The sequence below is a fragment of the Bubalus bubalis genome, chromosome 6 (genome assembly GCF_019923935.1).
Source record: "Bubalus bubalis isolate 160015118507 breed Murrah chromosome 6, NDDB_SH_1, whole genome shotgun sequence".
Classification (NCBI taxonomy): Eukaryota; Metazoa; Chordata; class Mammalia; order Artiodactyla; family Bovidae; genus Bubalus; species Bubalus bubalis.
Window position 1 is genome coordinate 66,983,369 of NC_059162.1, and position 17,019 is coordinate 67,000,387.

At 41.3% G+C, this 17,019-nt stretch overlaps 1 protein-coding gene across 3 annotated transcripts in view; it reads right to left on the reverse strand.

Annotated features, from left to right (window-relative positions):
* The window catches only part of AK5 (adenylate kinase 5), a 254,392-nt gene that overhangs the window by 110,447 nt on the left and 126,926 nt on the right, over positions 1 to 17,019 (reverse strand). For all 3 annotated transcript variants that reach the window (XM_044944833.2, XM_006068419.4, XM_006068418.4), the window contains exons 7-8: positions 11,842 to 11,932; positions 3,441 to 3,517 (exon numbers count right to left, since the gene is read on the reverse strand). In XM_044944833.2, the coding sequence (XP_044800768.2) occupies positions 3,441 to 3,517; positions 11,842 to 11,932 (168 nt within the window). The remainder of the gene's footprint in view (positions 1 to 3,440; positions 3,518 to 11,841; positions 11,933 to 17,019) is intronic.

Consider the following 17,019-nt stretch of genomic DNA (forward strand, 5'->3'; position numbering starts at 1 on the left):
CCATCGAAGTCCCTTGAGTTTTATTTGTTACAATAGCAGAGCCTCACCTATCTTTGCTGATCCTGGCTCTGCAGTTGGACAGCTGTGTTGGAATTCTGTCTTTACCTCTTGCCAGGTGTGTGACTTTAAGTAAGCTTCTGAATTCCTCTGGGCTACAGTTTCCTTATGAGTGAAATTGGGATAATGATATCAATCTCATGTAACTGTCTCTGTATAAAATGTAATAAATGTGAAGCATTTAGAACAGTATTAAATACTATAGAAATGTTAGAAGCTAATAGGACAGAGTCAAGAAGTGGAGATGGTTTGTAGTCATGGTCAGCAACTTATGCTGCTGCTGCCAAGTCGCTTCAGTAGTGTCAGACTCTGCGTGACCCCATAGACAGCAGCCCACCAAGCTTCCCCGTCCCTGGGATTCTCCAGGCAAGAATACTTGAGTGGGTTGCCATTTCCTTCTCCATTGCATGCATGTATGCTAAGTCCCTTACTGCTACTGCTGCTAAGTCGCTTCAGTCATGTCCGACTCTGTGTGACCCCATAGACGGCAGCCCACTAGACTCCTCTGTCCCTGGGATTCTCCAGGCAAGAGTACTAGAATGTGTTGCCATTTCCTTCTCCAATGCATGAAAGTGAAAAGTGAAAGTGAAGTTGCTCAGTCATGCCTGACTCTTAGCGACCTCATGGACTGCAGCCCACCAGGCTCCTCCGTCCACAGGATTCTCCAGGCAAGAATTACTGGAGTGGGTTGCCATTTCCTTCTCCACAGCAACCTATGGCCACAGGCCAAATCCACTCTGCTGACTGTAAACAGCATCTTCGTTAAGAATGGGCTTCACATTTTCAAATAGTCAAAATAAATCACAAGAAAATATGTGGAATTCAAATTTCAGTGACCATAAATAAAGTTCTACTGGACACAGCCGCACTTTTGTTTAAGTAGAGTTGTGGCTGCTTTTGCCCTACTGTCACAGGAGTGGATCAAAGGCAGCAAAGGTCAAGAAAGATAATGAAAAAGCGTTAACTGGAATTGGCAATGGATTGTCAGGGACCTTGATAATGGCTTTATTTGGAATGTGAAAGCATAAACTAGCTTTTGGTGCCAGACTGATCATAGTTTGATTCCTGACTCTACTGCTTGTTAGTTCTGTGAAAGTCATTTAAGCTCTCTGAGTTTTAGTTTAACAAAGCTACCTTCTTAAGTTATTGGAAAGATTAGCAATGATGTATGTAAACCATAAAACACAGCATCTGACTTATTGGAGGTACTCAGAAAAGGCAAGAACCTGATTTATTGAATCTGTTGCCCCTCCCCCTGAAACTGCTATTAGATAATGCCTTTTCACTTTTAATATTTTATTTTTGTCCTTAGTATTTTGTGTTCTCTATGTTTTACATTATATGCCAAGTCTTTGCTCAAATCTCACCTCTTTAATGAGACCATCCTAGTCAATATTGACTCTTCTAGTTAATACTGTAATCTGTCCCTGCTCCAGCATTCCTGACCTTCCTACCTTGTTCTATTTTTTTTTCCTTCTCATAGCACATATCAATCTAGGATATTTACTAATTTACTAATGTGTTTCTTGTATACTAGCTTCCCCACCTGGATGGACGCTCCTTGTCTGTTTTATACTATTAGATGTGCTGAAATAGTACCCGGCACATAGTAGGTGCTCTATGAATATTAGCTGAATGAAAAAAGAATAGGTGAGGGTTATTTTTTTTTTCCTGTTCAGGACACAATGTGCTCCTTCAATCTGGGGACTTGTCTTTTCTCATCTCTGTAAAATTCACACCCATTATCTGTTAACACAGAGCTCTACTCCCTCCACTCTATCCTCCTTCTGGAACTCCTTTTAGAACATGTTGACCCAGTCATTCCATCCTCAGTGTCTCCCACGTTCTTTCTTTGACAAGAAGAACTCTCTTTATTCTAAGGAAATTTCCTCAGCTCTAGCATTGTCTCTTTTCAGCTGTGTCTCGTCTACTCTTCAACCTGTTCATTGAATTTTTATTGCAATGACAATTTTTTTTGTGTGCCTAGAATTTAACTATTTCTTCCTCACTATTCCTTCTTGCCTCTTGCTTTCCATTCTTTGCTGTACTTGTTTCAAGACTTCTAATCCTCCCTTTATCTCTTTGGATATTTTAAATATTCCTTGATTAAGATTTCTTTCAGATTTTTCTGCCCTGTCTAGTCCTTGGGGTGTGAACCCTTCGTTTGTTTAATCAGCTGGATTTCACGCTATGGTTCATTTCTTGGTGCGGTGTATAACTTTAGATGGTGAGCTCACTTTTTATAGTGGTTGTTTGGCATTTGCCTCTGCTGAGATCTTAAGAGTTAGCAACTGAAAAGGCTTCAAAAATTCATCACTGAATGGCCTGTCTTTGGAGACTGAGGATAGCGGGTGGCAGAGTGCAGGTTTAGGGAAACTGCCCTGAGTTCACAAGCTCCACTGTGAAACTATTTGTGTAACCGTGTGCAAATTACTCTTGGGGTCTTAATTCTCTTATCTATGGAATAAAGATAGTAATTCCTATTTCCTAGAGATGTTGCGGGGAATTAGCGAGATAATCAAGTTAAGGAACTTAGCTCAATGTTTAGTATGTACGAAGTGCTTAATAAACGCTAAAAGATATTTTAAATACCTGTCAGTATCATCTCCTTGTTTTGTGATGTAAGAAACTTAAAGCCTGTGAAGATAGTTTCTGAATACGTATGTGAAACAGAGAAACAGCCATTACATTGGGACACTGGTCAGATCTATTTCATTAGTTTGTGACATGTATTAGTTGAAAATGGGGGAAAAGTCCAGCAGAACATGCCCACTTGGCTTTCAGCCACTGCAGAAGAGCATTGGTGAGAGGTGGATGAAGTTTCAGACAAGATGCTTTTTAAAAAATAAGGCCTAATTAGAGAGTCAGATCATTTGCCAACTATTTTGGATCATTAAAACAGGGCAGGAAGAAGAGTTCTTGTGCTGAGAAAAAAATGACCCAGATAAATTTCTTATCCAAATAGAAAATATATGTGACTTCTTGGCTGTGTTGTCCTTGGTCAGCAGTCCCTTTTAAAGGTTAGAAAAAGAAAGCAGGGCCCCGAGTCTGTAGGCAGTGGTTAGTAAATACTGGGCTTATAATTGGAAAGAATCACACACAGACAAATTCTTGGGCAAGAGGACCTCGTGTAGCCTTACTTCTAGCTCATATGACTTCTGACCAAGATCTTCCCTTAATTAATTGCCACTTGGAATCTGTGGATAAAAGAGGGTTAGAGGGCCAAAGTTAATGAATAAAAGCTGTATGATTTATCATGGAACAGATTATTAGTTATCTGTAATCATTTCACAGAATGATTTGTAATTCTAATTTTCATGAAACACTTATAAAGACCAAAATTAAAAACATTTAATAGACAAATATTTTTAGATTTTAATTACCTGATCTTCATAATCAGATCCCGTATCAATGATCTCTCCAGTGTCCAACATCATTGAAGGATCAAGGTCACTTGAACCTAAGATTAGGGAAACAAATGTTACCTGATGGATGGAGGTTGTCTGTGCATGTTTCTAAAGTAAACTCTCTACCACGAGGTTTCCATATTGTCCTTGTGATTATATTAAATTCTCCAATATTTTTAACTCTTCCCATCTGCCAGGCACTGTCTGGTCTGCAGATGGAAAACGTAGCTGTAACTGGGCAGGATCCTACAGGGCCTTCGCAAGACAGACCCTTCCTCCATATCCTCTGCTCTGGCTTCTCTCTGAAGTACCTAAATAATAGTATCTGATGCACATTTCCTGAGTTGTTTTACAGATGCTAAAATTACCACCAAATGGAAGAAATTAACTACTTGATGAGTGTGAGCATGTAGCCCCCAGACCTACTGTTGCCTAAGGATTGATAATGTTAACCACTGTAACATCACCCAGTTACCTCACCGCCAACCAATCAGAGAACTGGGGATGAGTTGATCACATATGCTGGGATGCGCCTCCCTCATCTGGACTTTAAAAATGCTTGGCTGAAACCCATAGAGGAGTTTGACTTTTTGAGCACTACCTGTCCTGAACTCCTTGTTTATCACCTTGCAAATAACATGGCACTTTCCTTCACCACAAACCAGGGTCGGTAGATTGGCTTTAATGCACTGGGGGGAGCAGACCCAAGTTTGGTTTGATAACAGATATCTAGACACTGTCTCTACCCTTAAGAAGACAGTGATCTTGTGGAGGAGATTAACTTGACAACAGCAAGGTTCAGAGACCAAAAGGAAAAAGCTACTAATTCTGACTAGTAGTGGAGGAGGTGATGAGGTAGGATTCTTCACAAGGAACTAGTTTGTGAGCCCAGACTATGAGGGTGAATAAGGGTTGTCCAGGAGGAGAAGTGGTTTAGGGGTGTGCAACAGTGACTGAGGAGGAAGGAACAGGAGTAAAATACAGTGGGAGTAGAGCAAAGGGTTCCAGAAAAAGAAGGGCTGAGTTTGCTCACTTCATGAGAACCTGATGAGCTTTTCTTCCAGCCCTTGGATCACGTTAGTCCCTGAAAGTGGGAAAAATCAGGTTAACTTAATCTGTTAATACAGAGTTTCTACCCCTAGGTACTACAGGTTACACTGAATTACTTATCCATTAATGACCAAGGCTTACACTTAGGCCAGCAATTTTCATACTGGGGCTCCTGAAGAACACTTGAGTTATCATCCTCATCTAACAAGCCTTTCCTGCTGGGCAATCTATATTACCTAACTAGCCAGAAAGACAGAATTCAGTGCTGCCCATGAAATGCTATGGACCTGTGAAGAAACCAACCACTCTGCTTCACTGTAAACTTGCCCTTGCAAAATAACTCTTGTTCAGAACATGCAATGAGTAATGTTAAATGAAGATGAATTTCTTAAAAAAAAATGTCAAGCATCTCACACACTTCTCAGATATAGACCTCTCCCAGAGATGCTACTTCCATATTTTCTTTTAGAAAAAGAACCAAGGTATGTCCCCACACAGTCTTTCCTCATTTCTTCTTCTCTTCTCATCATTACCCCTGCTGTTCACAAAATAGACTACCAGCCCACCATCAAATCAACTAAATACTAAACAGGAACACCATAGTTTATTGTGTTTGTAATTAAAAAAAAATTTAAGTACAATAAAGATTTTCAAAATGAAGAAGGTTGACCCATCAAATCATTTTGGAAAGGAACTGTAGAGCTGCTGCATATAGTTGAATAAATATGTACTCCTCAATTCTTGGTGATACCCTTGGTAACATGATTGCCTGTAGGAGTGATATGGAAACTTTAATTATATATATGATTTTTAAGTAGAAGATGTAATTTTCCTATCTTTGTTCTTTAAGCATTTTTCAAATAAAAATTTTGTAAGGTGTATCTTAGGGCCAAACTACTTGATGTCTCAGGGTCCAGCTGGAAGACCAGTTTGCACTTAAGTGTTGGGAGGCAGTAAAGAGCTCAGGAGTAAAATGTATACTTCTCTCTGATAGGATCATAGACATTTTAGAATTTAATATTTCACAGAATTCTACTCTGTCGCTTTAGAAAAGAGGAAAATGAGCTGTGGAGAAGTTACATAGCTTGGCCAAGGTCATGCAGAAAGTGAGTGAGATGAAAGACCAGTCACAGCTCCCATTTCTAACACAGGCTACTGACACCAAGTTGCAAGCAGACACAATCCCAAAGCCTGTGTATACATGATCTTCTCTTAAAGTGCTCTACAGGGGAGGACCCGGAGGAGTGTGCTGTCCCTTCTACATTCTGAGAAAACAGAAACAGTGAGTGACTGATGATGAGATGGGTCACTGAGTGGCTGCAGAAATGGAAGAATGGAAAATGGAATAAAGGGGTGTCTCTCCAGCTCGTGAAGGTTAAGGTGGCTGCTACTGACAGCTTTGTTAAAGGCAATGCCAACTTTAATTAGCTTTTGTTACTTCCACAACATGGAAATGATTCACCACTGATTAGTGGAAGTGGGGATAGGTACTCAGATGATACCCTCCCATTAGACTTAAAAGTGGTTCCTTTGAAATGAGCAACATGACCTGACACAGAGGCTCACTAAATACATAGCTGCTTCAGTTCCTGTGTCCTACTTATTTAATTAGAAACTGTTTTTTTAGTTGTTTTAATAAACTACAACATGAAAGGGTCTTAAACAACCCAGTCAACAGAGATGTCACACATTAATATTTGAAAATGGAACAAGATTATTAGAAAACTAGCTTCATCAATGGGAGAATGAACAGGTCTTTGTTTAAAAAATAAACAACTCCTGCTCATAAGGAAGAAAAGATTGGTTTTCCTAATAAAATGTTTTTAACAGAAATGTTATTGTGTCATCAAGGGATGGAATTTCTTGACGTGTTGTTGCTCTTGGAAACAGTACTAATAGATCATAGAAGGCAATACACAAAGGATGTCATTATCTGCTCAGATAATGATTGAATAGCTTTCATTTTCTTTTACTACTGGTTGCTTGGTTTGCTGAAAATGGTACCTTTAATAATAGTTTAAGGCTTGACATACAAAATAGGGAGATAAATATAACCATATGTACACATTTTGCATCTTTCACTGGACAATTTAACACATAAAACAACTACAATGATCTTAATACTCAAAAAAGACAGCAAAATCAGGACATTTTGTAAAAGGGGGTAGTATGGCTTTCTTTTCCCCATAATTTGAATGTCTCAATTTCTTTTCAGATTTAAAAATATCCTTTCCATAGATAACAAAGGTGTGAGCTGAAATAGAACCCCCCAGGATCACTCACCGTCACTAGTTTTAGATGTAGAATGGTCTTTGGACATGTTGTCCCCTTAAATTTAATTGAGAAGAAGATACATTGGCTTCAGAGGTACTGGAAGGCTAAACATACTGTGTTCTGGGACAATGGTAAAGATGTTTTCTCTCTTAGTGGATCTTCAATCTGAAGTTTTGGGAAGACCCTCCTCTAGTTTGAGTACCAAATAGAAGGAACCTCCTGCAAGACTGGAATTTCTGGGCAGTGATGGGAATCTGTAGATAAAAGTTCCTCTAACACTTCTCTGAAAGCAAAAGAATTGATGCTTTTAAATTTTGGTGCTGAAGATTGTTGAGACTCCCTTGAACAGCAAAAAGATCATAGCAGTCAATCCTAAAGGAAATCAACCCTAAATATTCATTGAAAGGACTGATGCTGAAGCTGAAGCTCCAATACTTTGACCACCTAATGGGAAGAACTGGCTCATTGGAAAAGACCCTGATGCTGGGAAAGATTGAAGGTGGGAGGAGAAGGGGAAGACAAACGATAAGATGGTTGGATGGCATACCGATTCAAGGGACATGAGTTAGAGCAAACTCTGTGAGACAGTGAAGGACAGTAAAGCCTGGCATGCTGCAGTCCGTGGAGTTGCAAAGAGTCAGACATGACTGAGCAACTGAACAACAACAATGAAAAGATCAGGTATGTTAACTAGTTGGACCACAGTAATCATTTCATGAATCAAATCATCATGTATATATATATCAGTTCAGTTGCTCAGTCATGTCTGACTCTTTGCGACCCCATGAATCGCAGCACGCCAGGCCTCCCTGTCCATCACCAACTCCCAGAGTTCACCCAAACTCACGTCCATCAAGTCAGTGATGCCATCCAGCCATCTCATCCTCTGTCGTCCCCTTCTCCTCCTGCCCCCAATCCCTCCCAGCATCAGAGTCTTTTCCAATGAGTCATCTCTTCACATGAGGTGGCCAAAGTACTGGAGTTTCAGCTTTAGCATCATTCCCTCCAAAGAAATCCCAGGGCTGATATCCTTCAGAGTGGACTGGTTGGATCTCCTTGCAGTCCAAGGGACTCTCAAGAGTCTTCTCCAACACCACAGTTCAAAAGCATCAATTCTTCGGTGCTCAGCCTTCTTCACAGTCCAACTCTCACATCCATACATGACCACAGGAAAAACCATAGCCTTGACTAGACGGACCTTTGTTGGCAAAGTAATGTCTCTGCTTTTGAATATGCTATCTAGGTTGGTCATAACTTTCCTTCCAAGGAGTAAGCGTCTTTTAATTTCATGGCTGCAGTCACCATCTGCAGTGATTTTGGAGCCCAAAAAATAAAGTCTGACACTGTTTCCACTATTTCCCCATCTATTTCCCATGAAGTGATGGGACCGGATATATATATATACAATTTTTTACTTAAAAAATATAAAGGAATTGAAAGTCATTCACACTTCATCATTGGAAGTAATATGGGAGCTGTGGAGCAGCTGAGATTATGTAGAGAGAGGATTCAGAGAGAAGGAAAGAGCCAAGGCACAAGACCTGGGGGCTGATGAGTCACAGAGCAGAACCCATGGACATGTTTTCTTTAATTCACTGAGTCACTGATGTTTATCAGCTGGGAGATTTTACCTACTGGTGCAGGCTTCTGATTTCTCTGGAAAGAGAGAAGGATCCGGAAACACTGGTCCATTCTTTAATGGTAACAATAGTCTGTCTATCTGATCTAATCCCTTGAATCTATTTGTCATTTCCACTGTATAATCATAAGGGATTTTATTTAGGTCATACCTGAATGGTCTAGTGGTTTTCCCTACTTTCTTCAATTTCAGTCTGAATTTGGCAATGAGGAGTTCATGATCTGAGCCACAGTCAGCTCCCAGTCTTGTTTTTGCTGAATAGAGCTTCTCCATCTTTGGCTGCAAAGAATATAATCAATCTGATTTCGGTATTGACCATCTGGTGATGTCCTTGTGTAGAGTCTTGTGTTATTGGAAGAGAGTGTCTGCCCTGACAAGTGCATCTCTTGGCAAAACTCTATTAGCCTTTGCCCTGCTTCATTCTCTACTCCAAGGCCAAATTTTCCTGTTATTCCAGTTATTTCTTGACTTCCTACTTTTGCATTCCAGTCCCCCATAATGAAAAGGACATCTTTTTGGGGTGTTAGTTCTAGAAGGTTTTGTAGGTCTTCATAGAACCATTCAACTTCAGCTTCTTCAGCATTACTAGTCGGGGCATAGACTTGGATTACTGTGATAATGAATGGTTTGCCTTGGAAATGAACAGAGATCATTCTGTCATTTTTGAGATTGCATCCAAGTACTGCATTTCAGACTCTCTTGTTGACTATGATGGCTACTCTATTTCTTCTAAGGGATTCTTGCCGACAGTAGTAGATACAATGGTCATCTGAGTTAAATTCACCCATCCAGACGGAGGGGGAAACTGGGTCTTGTTCTGATGGGCGGGGCCATGCTCAGTAAATCTTTAATCCAAAGCTATGGTTTTTCCAGTAGACATGTATGAATGGGATAGTTGGACTATAAAGAAAGCCGAGCACCAAAGAATTGATGCTTTTGAACTGCAGTGTTGGAGAAGACTCTTGAGAGGCCCTTGGACTGCAAGGAGATCCAACCAGTCCATCCTAAAGGAAATAAGTCCTGAATATTCATTGGAAGGACTGATGCTGAAGCTGAAATTCCAATACTTTGGCCACCTGATGTGAAGAACAGACTTATTGGAAAAGACCCTGATGTTGGAAAAGATTGAAGGTGGGAGGAGAAGGGGACAACAGAGGATGAGATGGTTGGATGGCATCACTGACTCAATGGACATGAGTTTGAGTAAACTCCAGGGGTTGGTGATGGATAGGGAGGCCTGGAGTGCTGCAGTCCATGGGGTCGCAAAGAGTTGGACACAACTGAGCAACTCAACTGAACTGAACTGAACAATAGTCTGGGGCTGTGAAGTGGCAGCCTCTGGTAAGGAGAGGTTTATTTCCAGTTTACCACAGGCTCTCCTGGGAACACTTCACTCATCAGGGCTGTGACAGATAGAAGGGGTTTACTCTAAGGCTGAGTAGAGGTCTTGTATGTTTTCAGCGGTCTTGGGAATGGAGTGGGGTTGGGGAGTTGTGGCTGTGAACACAGACCTCTCTGTTCATAAGCTCAGAGCTGTAGGAAGGCAGGAGGGGCCCCTGGAAACCCCTGCTATGGGGGTCTCTTGGTGCACTCTACGAAGGGGACCTGAAGAGGATGAAGACAGAACTTACTGAATGTACTTTATACAGCACAGCTACATCACTGTAGGATGAGGCCACTTTGGAGAAATGCTACTTGAGAGTCATAAAGTGCTGGAAGTTCTAAAGAAGGGGCAGTTTAAATTTTCTCCTCTGCTCTGCTGTTTGGAAATTGAAGGTATCTATCAGATAGAGATTTGTTGTGAGAGGTCTAAAATGAATGTTATGAATTAAATATTAACTTAAAAACACAGGTGTCAAGACTTCCCTGGTAGTCCAGTGGTTAAAACTCTGTTCTTCAGTGTAGAGAGCTTGGGTTCGATTCCTGGTGGGGGAACTACCCTAAGGGTGGTCAAACAAAACAAAACAAACAAACAAAAAACATAGGTCTACAACTTTTTTTGAAGGAGTGGTACTCTTGTTTACATGATCTGACATGCTTCTCCATATTCCTTCTTTCCTGTAACAGGCTATCCTTCTGTAAATATCAGTGGAAAATCAGGCAGGTGAGTTTATATCAGTTATCTGTGCTCTGTGGGTTTTCCCAGAAAGACTACTGCCTTGTCTTAAAAAAAAAAATTCTTTCTTAAAACCTGTTCTTAATGGGCTTCAAATACAGCTTAAAATTTTAGGTGTTTAGCCTTTTTCTTTACAGCCCAGAACTTTTGGTCTTTATTCACTGAGGCTGTAACTGAGAAGAAATGTCAGGACTGAGACAAAGATTTGAGAGTCATCCATGTAGAAGTGATGGTTGAAACCATGAGGGACAATGAGTTGATGCAGAAAAAGTGTATAAGAGAGTGAGAAAAGGGTCAAGGATGGAACTGTGAGTACTGACTACTTGAGCAGATATACAGTGTCAAACTTCTAGGTATAGAAAGAGAAGGGGCAGGGCCACAACAGGGGCAGTGGGTTGGAATGGGGGCATCTAGAAGACCCAAGAGGAGATTTTTCCCTGGCGGTTTAGGAGAGACATACATGTGTTAGGGCGGCCTGGAGAAGTTGTAACTTTCATTGTGCTCAAGTTATGGGTTAGACCAACTTTTAAAAATTATAGTAACATAGAAGTAGTGAGGCAATGGCACCCCACTCTAGTACTCTTGCCTGGAAAATCCATGGGTGGAGGAGCCTGGTGGGCTGCAGTCCATGGGGTCGCGAAGAGTTGGACACGACTGAGTGACTTCACTTTCACTTTTCACTTTCATGCATTGGAGAAGGAAATGGCAACCCACTCCAGTGCTCTTGCCTAGAGAATCCCAGGGACAGAGGAGCCTGGTGGGCTGCCGTCCATGGGGTTGCACAGAGTCAGACACGACTGAAGCGACTTAGCAACAGCAGCAGCAGAAGTAGTGAAGTGTTAGTTGCTTAGTCATGTCTGACTCTTTGCCACCCCCTGGACTGTAGCCTGCCAGGCTCCTGTGTCCATGGAATTCTCTAGGCAAAAATACTGGAGGGCTGCCCTTTCCTTCTCCAGGGGATTTTCCCACCCACGTCTCCTGCATTTAGGGTAGATTCTTTACCATCTGAGCCTCTAGGGAAATTCCATAGTAACGTAGATCCTATGCTATCTTGTGACTACCTGCTAATTTGCCTGTGCAATGACTGGAAGAAAGGCAGTAACCATAAGAACCAGATACATGGCTCTTTTCTATGTTGTTTTGTACCTTTATTTTTAAACCAGAAGGTATAAAGCTCTGAGGACAGCATCATCCTCACAACCTTAGAGCAGTATGTTGAGCTCTGGTGTTACTACAAAGCCCTAGACACTTGGCAGGGGAGCAGGGTGTGCTGTAGCCCAAAGGACATGGTGACTTACCTGCTGTAGCCTCTTTGTTTGGAAATAACTTGCTGTCAACTGCCATGCTGATGTCATAGAACACCTCATCCTCGTCTCGGTCGGCATCAAACTGGGAGAAATCAAGACAGACAAGTTGGGAGCATGAGAATACATAAATTAGTTCACTCCAAAATACAATGAGCATGCATCTCTAATGAAGGAGGACAACAGAAATTAAAGTCCTGGAGTCTTTAATCAGATATTTAGAGGATTTTTCAAGCCCAGACCTCATATCAAACAGAAAGGGGTGTTAGAGAGTAAGTGTGCAGTCACTTACGGTTAAGAAAAATGGGTATAATTTTCTTAATTTCTAAAACAAGCTTTGGAAAAATTCATAACTTGTGCCTTTCTGATTCTTAGTTTTGTTTTGAAATACTCCCCCATCCTCCTGCATGAAAATATTTCCAATCAACAGGGGGAATGGGTTTTCTAATTTGTTGCTACAAAAAGGAAAAAGAGAACCCTCAAACAAATTTTAGCTACTATACAAATATAGATGCTATTCTATAGGTATAGTCTATAGACACCATAGGTTTAGATGTAACAAAAATTATAGATTTAAATCTTGAAACATTTTCTAAAATTTACAAAATTTTAAACATTAAATGTGGCTACATTTTTAAATCCTCTATTTCCCAAGTTGTTCAATGGTTTTTAGAAATTCACTTTAGTCTCTTTAGTTTTTTAAATTATAATTGATATACAATAAACTGCACATATTTAAAGTGTACAAAATGATAAGCTTTGACATCTGTGCACACCTGTGAAACCATCATAAAAATCAAAATAGTGAGCATCTTCATCACTCCCTAAAATTTCCTTGTGCCTCTTGAGAATGCTTTCCTTCTGCCCCCTCATCAGATAATCATGATATGTTTTCTGCCACTAGAGATTACTTTGCATCTTCTAGAATTTCAAGTAAAGGAATGGCACAGCTTGAAACGCTTTTGTCTGGATTCTTTTAGCACAACTGTTTTGAGATTTTATCAAGCTCACTCCTTTTCATTGCTCAGTAGTATTTCATTGTATGGATATACTATTTATTCCATCCTAGACGTCTTTTGGGAGAAGGACATTGCAACCCACTCCAGTACTCTTGCCTGGAAAATCCCATGGATGGAGGAGCCTGGTAGGCTACAGTCCATGGGGTTGTGAAGAGTCGGACACGACTGATTGACTTCACTTTCACTTTTTACTTTCATGCATTGGAGAAGGAAATGGCAACCCACTCCAGTGTTCTTGCCTGGAGAATCCCAGGGACAGAGGAGCCTGGTGGGCTGCCGTCTATGGGGTTGCACAGAGTCAGACATGACTGAAACGACTTAGCAGCAGCAACAGCAGACGTCTTTTACCTTGAACACTGTAGTTTTTATCCACAGATATTTGATTTGAGTCTTAGAAACTCTCTATAGTTTTGAAGATATGAAATGCAAGGTTTTGAACATATGAAATACAACTATAATAACTTCTATAAATATTTTTGAGCTTTGTTCTGGAATGAATTTTAATTATTGGAAACAACTTGATCCTTTAGGCCATGTGTCTAAGATTTATTAGACTTGACCACAGCAGTATTTAGTTTACGGTTAATTATTTCCCACTGTTGTGGCAAATTTTTTTCAAGTACTCTGCCAGTGCCTTGTGAATTAAGGGATTTTTTTCAGTCTGGCTGGTAGAAACAGACACTCCTCTTAGCCCAGTGTGAGCTCTAGCTACTGTTCCTGCTGATCCTTTTGGGTCATTTTTCCCTCAGATTTGTGCAGTTTCCTCACATGCATGCCCTGATTCGTACTCTGCTGGATCCTGCAGATCTCCAGAGTTTTCTCTCAGTGCATCTCCTGCATCTTTGATACTCTGTCCTTTGAACTCCAGCCACCTTGGTCTCTTGGGGTCTCAGCTCCATCTGCTCAACTCGTGAAGTCCACCAATCTCTCCAAGGCTTCCTTCTTCATGCACTGTAGCCTGGAAATTCTCTAGTTGTCAGCTGAGGGCAATCACAAGGCCCATCACATTTTTCCTTTCTCTTGGAGAATCATCTGATCGTGTGACATCCACTGTCTTAAAATTGTTTTTTTAAATATATTTTCTGTTTATTTCTGTTTGTTTGTTTTATGTGGGAAGGAAAATCCAGTCTCTTTTATTCCATCATAGCTTTTTTTCTCCTCTATTTTTTGGCTATGCTGCATGGCTTGAGGAATCTTAGTTCCCAGACTGGGGATTGAACCAGTGTCCCCTGCAGTGTAAGCTCAGTGTCTTACCCACTGGACCACTAGGGAAGTCCCTAGTCCATCTTGGTTTTTAAGCTTAATTATTACCTTAAACATATTTGAAAAGATTTAAGTGATTTATTCCTTTATATCTTCCTACTGAAGTGCTTCATTATTTTTAGTGATGGGAATTCAGAAGACTAAATTAGAAAGTTATTACCTAACCTCCCCTCACACAGTTAAAGCACACCTGTGCGATGCTTCAACATACTCTCACTGTGTCACGTCAGCCCATGGGAAAGGTGAGGCAGATCGTCTTGTTTCTATTTTACAGGTGAGGAAATATCTACGCAGGTATTATTACTTTCTCAAGTCAAACACCAAATATGTTTGAAGCAGTAGGGCTTGAATTTAGGACAGGTGACACTTTCCATCCTACTAGGCTACACAGGCTCATTATAGTCAGATAAACAGAGGCCTGGTACTCAAACAAGTGTTAACACAGCCTTTTGTCTAAATGCAATATGAGAAAAGCATATGGTGGTTAGGCAGATAAGGCAAGATTAGTGCCACCTTAATGCACTGCTTCCCACACCTGTAGACCATGGCTTATTTTTTTTTTCTTTCAAAATATTTGTCAGCTATGATCAGTATGGGGTAAGCTCTTCTAATAGAAGGTTTGTTTTTATTTTTCCTGGACTTTTGAAAGATGGGTAACAGCATGTCATTTTATAAATTAAAGCTTATGTTTTAGCCGCAGTACCCTAAAAAACAGAACCAAAGCAAAACTTATAGATTAACACTTTACTGGAGGCTGTGTGTGTGTGTGTGTGTGTGTGTGTGTGTGTTTAATGCCAGGGCAGTAAGTTTGAAGGAAAAGGGGAACTGAGACAAAGCAAGAAGCGAAGCAGATATAGGGTGACATAGTACTGATCTGGGGCCCAGCTTCACAGGAAGTCACAGCCGGTCTCCAGAAAGACTAAATGGAACCAGTATATCTCAGAACAGTCTGAGGGAGAAGGAAGGGAGAGGCATATATATGCTGTCTTTTAGTTTACAGTCTTCCACTGGTCCCAGTTTTCTTTAAGAAGAGTTTAAGTTCCCCCACCTCTTGGTTTGGTTGCCTAGACCCTAGGGCAGCCCCTGGAAGCCAGATCCCATGCTCCAGGGAGCAGCAGAGTGTGTGGATCTAGAAGTGCTGAAAGGCACCAAGCCCCTGCAGGTCTGGTCTGGTTGGGTCCTGGGGCCGTCTCTGCATTTTCTCACCAGGTTTGACAGATGAAGCTCAGCCCTCAGTCCTGAAGAGGCTTGGCGGGGGCAGGAGTGGGTTCTGTCAGCTACCCTGGAGGGCAGGGCAGCAGTGGACCGACAGTTCTCCATTCAATAGGCAACAGAGGCCTGGGGCACAAGGGCCAAGTGAGTCAAGGGAGGCTTGTAAATTGGCTTAGGCAGCTGAAAACTCAACCAGACCTTGATGTGAATTTCTGCTTCCCTTGTAGCTGCTGTCTGACCTTGAACAATATATTTCCCTGTGCTTAGCATCTATACAATGTGGTTATTGTGAGGACTAAAGAGATGGTATATTTGACACACCAGTACAGACCCTGGCCTAACTGCGGTCCTTCATTGACAGAGTATTGTGTATACATCTTTGACTGCTTCTATACTTTGGACAAGACAGGTGTGTGCTTACACACACACACACACACACACGCACACTTTTTTTTTAACTTGAGGATTGTGGAATATGAAATATGAGTCACTTTGAGATTTTCTAGGAGATAGCCTATCCTCCAACTGATTTGAACAAGGATATGTTTAACTCTGGAACAATAAAGTGCTTAATTGTCCAATCCAAAACGCAAAATATCCAAAGTAAAACATCTTTCATGAAAGATGAAAGATAAAGCATTCAAAAAATATTTGCTAAGTAACTACTATGTTCTTGGTAGACTCTTGAATTGGCCACTCCTAAGCACTTGGAAAAGGAGTACGTCAAGGCTGTTTATTGTCACCCTGCTTATTTAACTTATATGTAGAGTACATCATGAGAAATGCTGGGCTGGAAGAAGCACAAGCTGGAATCAAGATTGCCGGGAGAAATATCAATCACCTCAGATATGCAGATGACACCACCCTTATGGCAGAAAGCGAAGAAAAACTAAAGGGCCTCTTGATGAAAGTGAAAGAGGAGAGTTTAAAAGCTGACTTAACACTCAACATTCAGAAAACTAAGATCATGGCATCTGGTCCCATCACTTCATGGGAAATAGATGGGGAAACAGTGGAAACAGTGTCAGACTTTATGTTTTTGGGCTCCAAAATCACTGCATATGGTGACTGCAGCCATGAAATTAAAAGATGCTTACTCCTTGGAAGGAAAGTTATGACCAACCTAGATAGCATATTGAAAAGCAGAGACATTACTTTGCCAACAAACGTCCGTCTAGTCAAGGCTATGGTTTTTCCATTGGTCATGTATGGATGCGAGAGTTGGACTGTGAAGAAAGCTGAGCGCTGAAGAATTGATGCTTTTGAACTGTGGTGTTGGAGAAGACTCTTGAGAGTCCCTTGGACTGCAGGGAGATCCAACCAGTCCATTCTAAAGGAGATCAGTCCTGGGTGTTCTTTGGAAGGACTGATGCTAAAGCTGACACTCCAATACTTTGGCCACCTCATGTGAAGAGTTGACTCATTGGAAAAGACCCTGATGCTGGGAGGGATTGGGGGCAGGAGGAGAAGGGGACGGCAGAGGATGAGATGGCTGGATGGCATCACCGACTTGATGGACATGAGTCTGGGTGAACTCTGGGAGTTGGTGATGGACAGGGAGGCCTGGCATGCTGCAGTTCACGGGGTCGCAAAGAGTCGGACACGACTGAGCAACTGAACTGAACTAAACTAAACTGAAGCACTTGGATGATGAACAGGGAGCCCTAAGGAAGGAAGA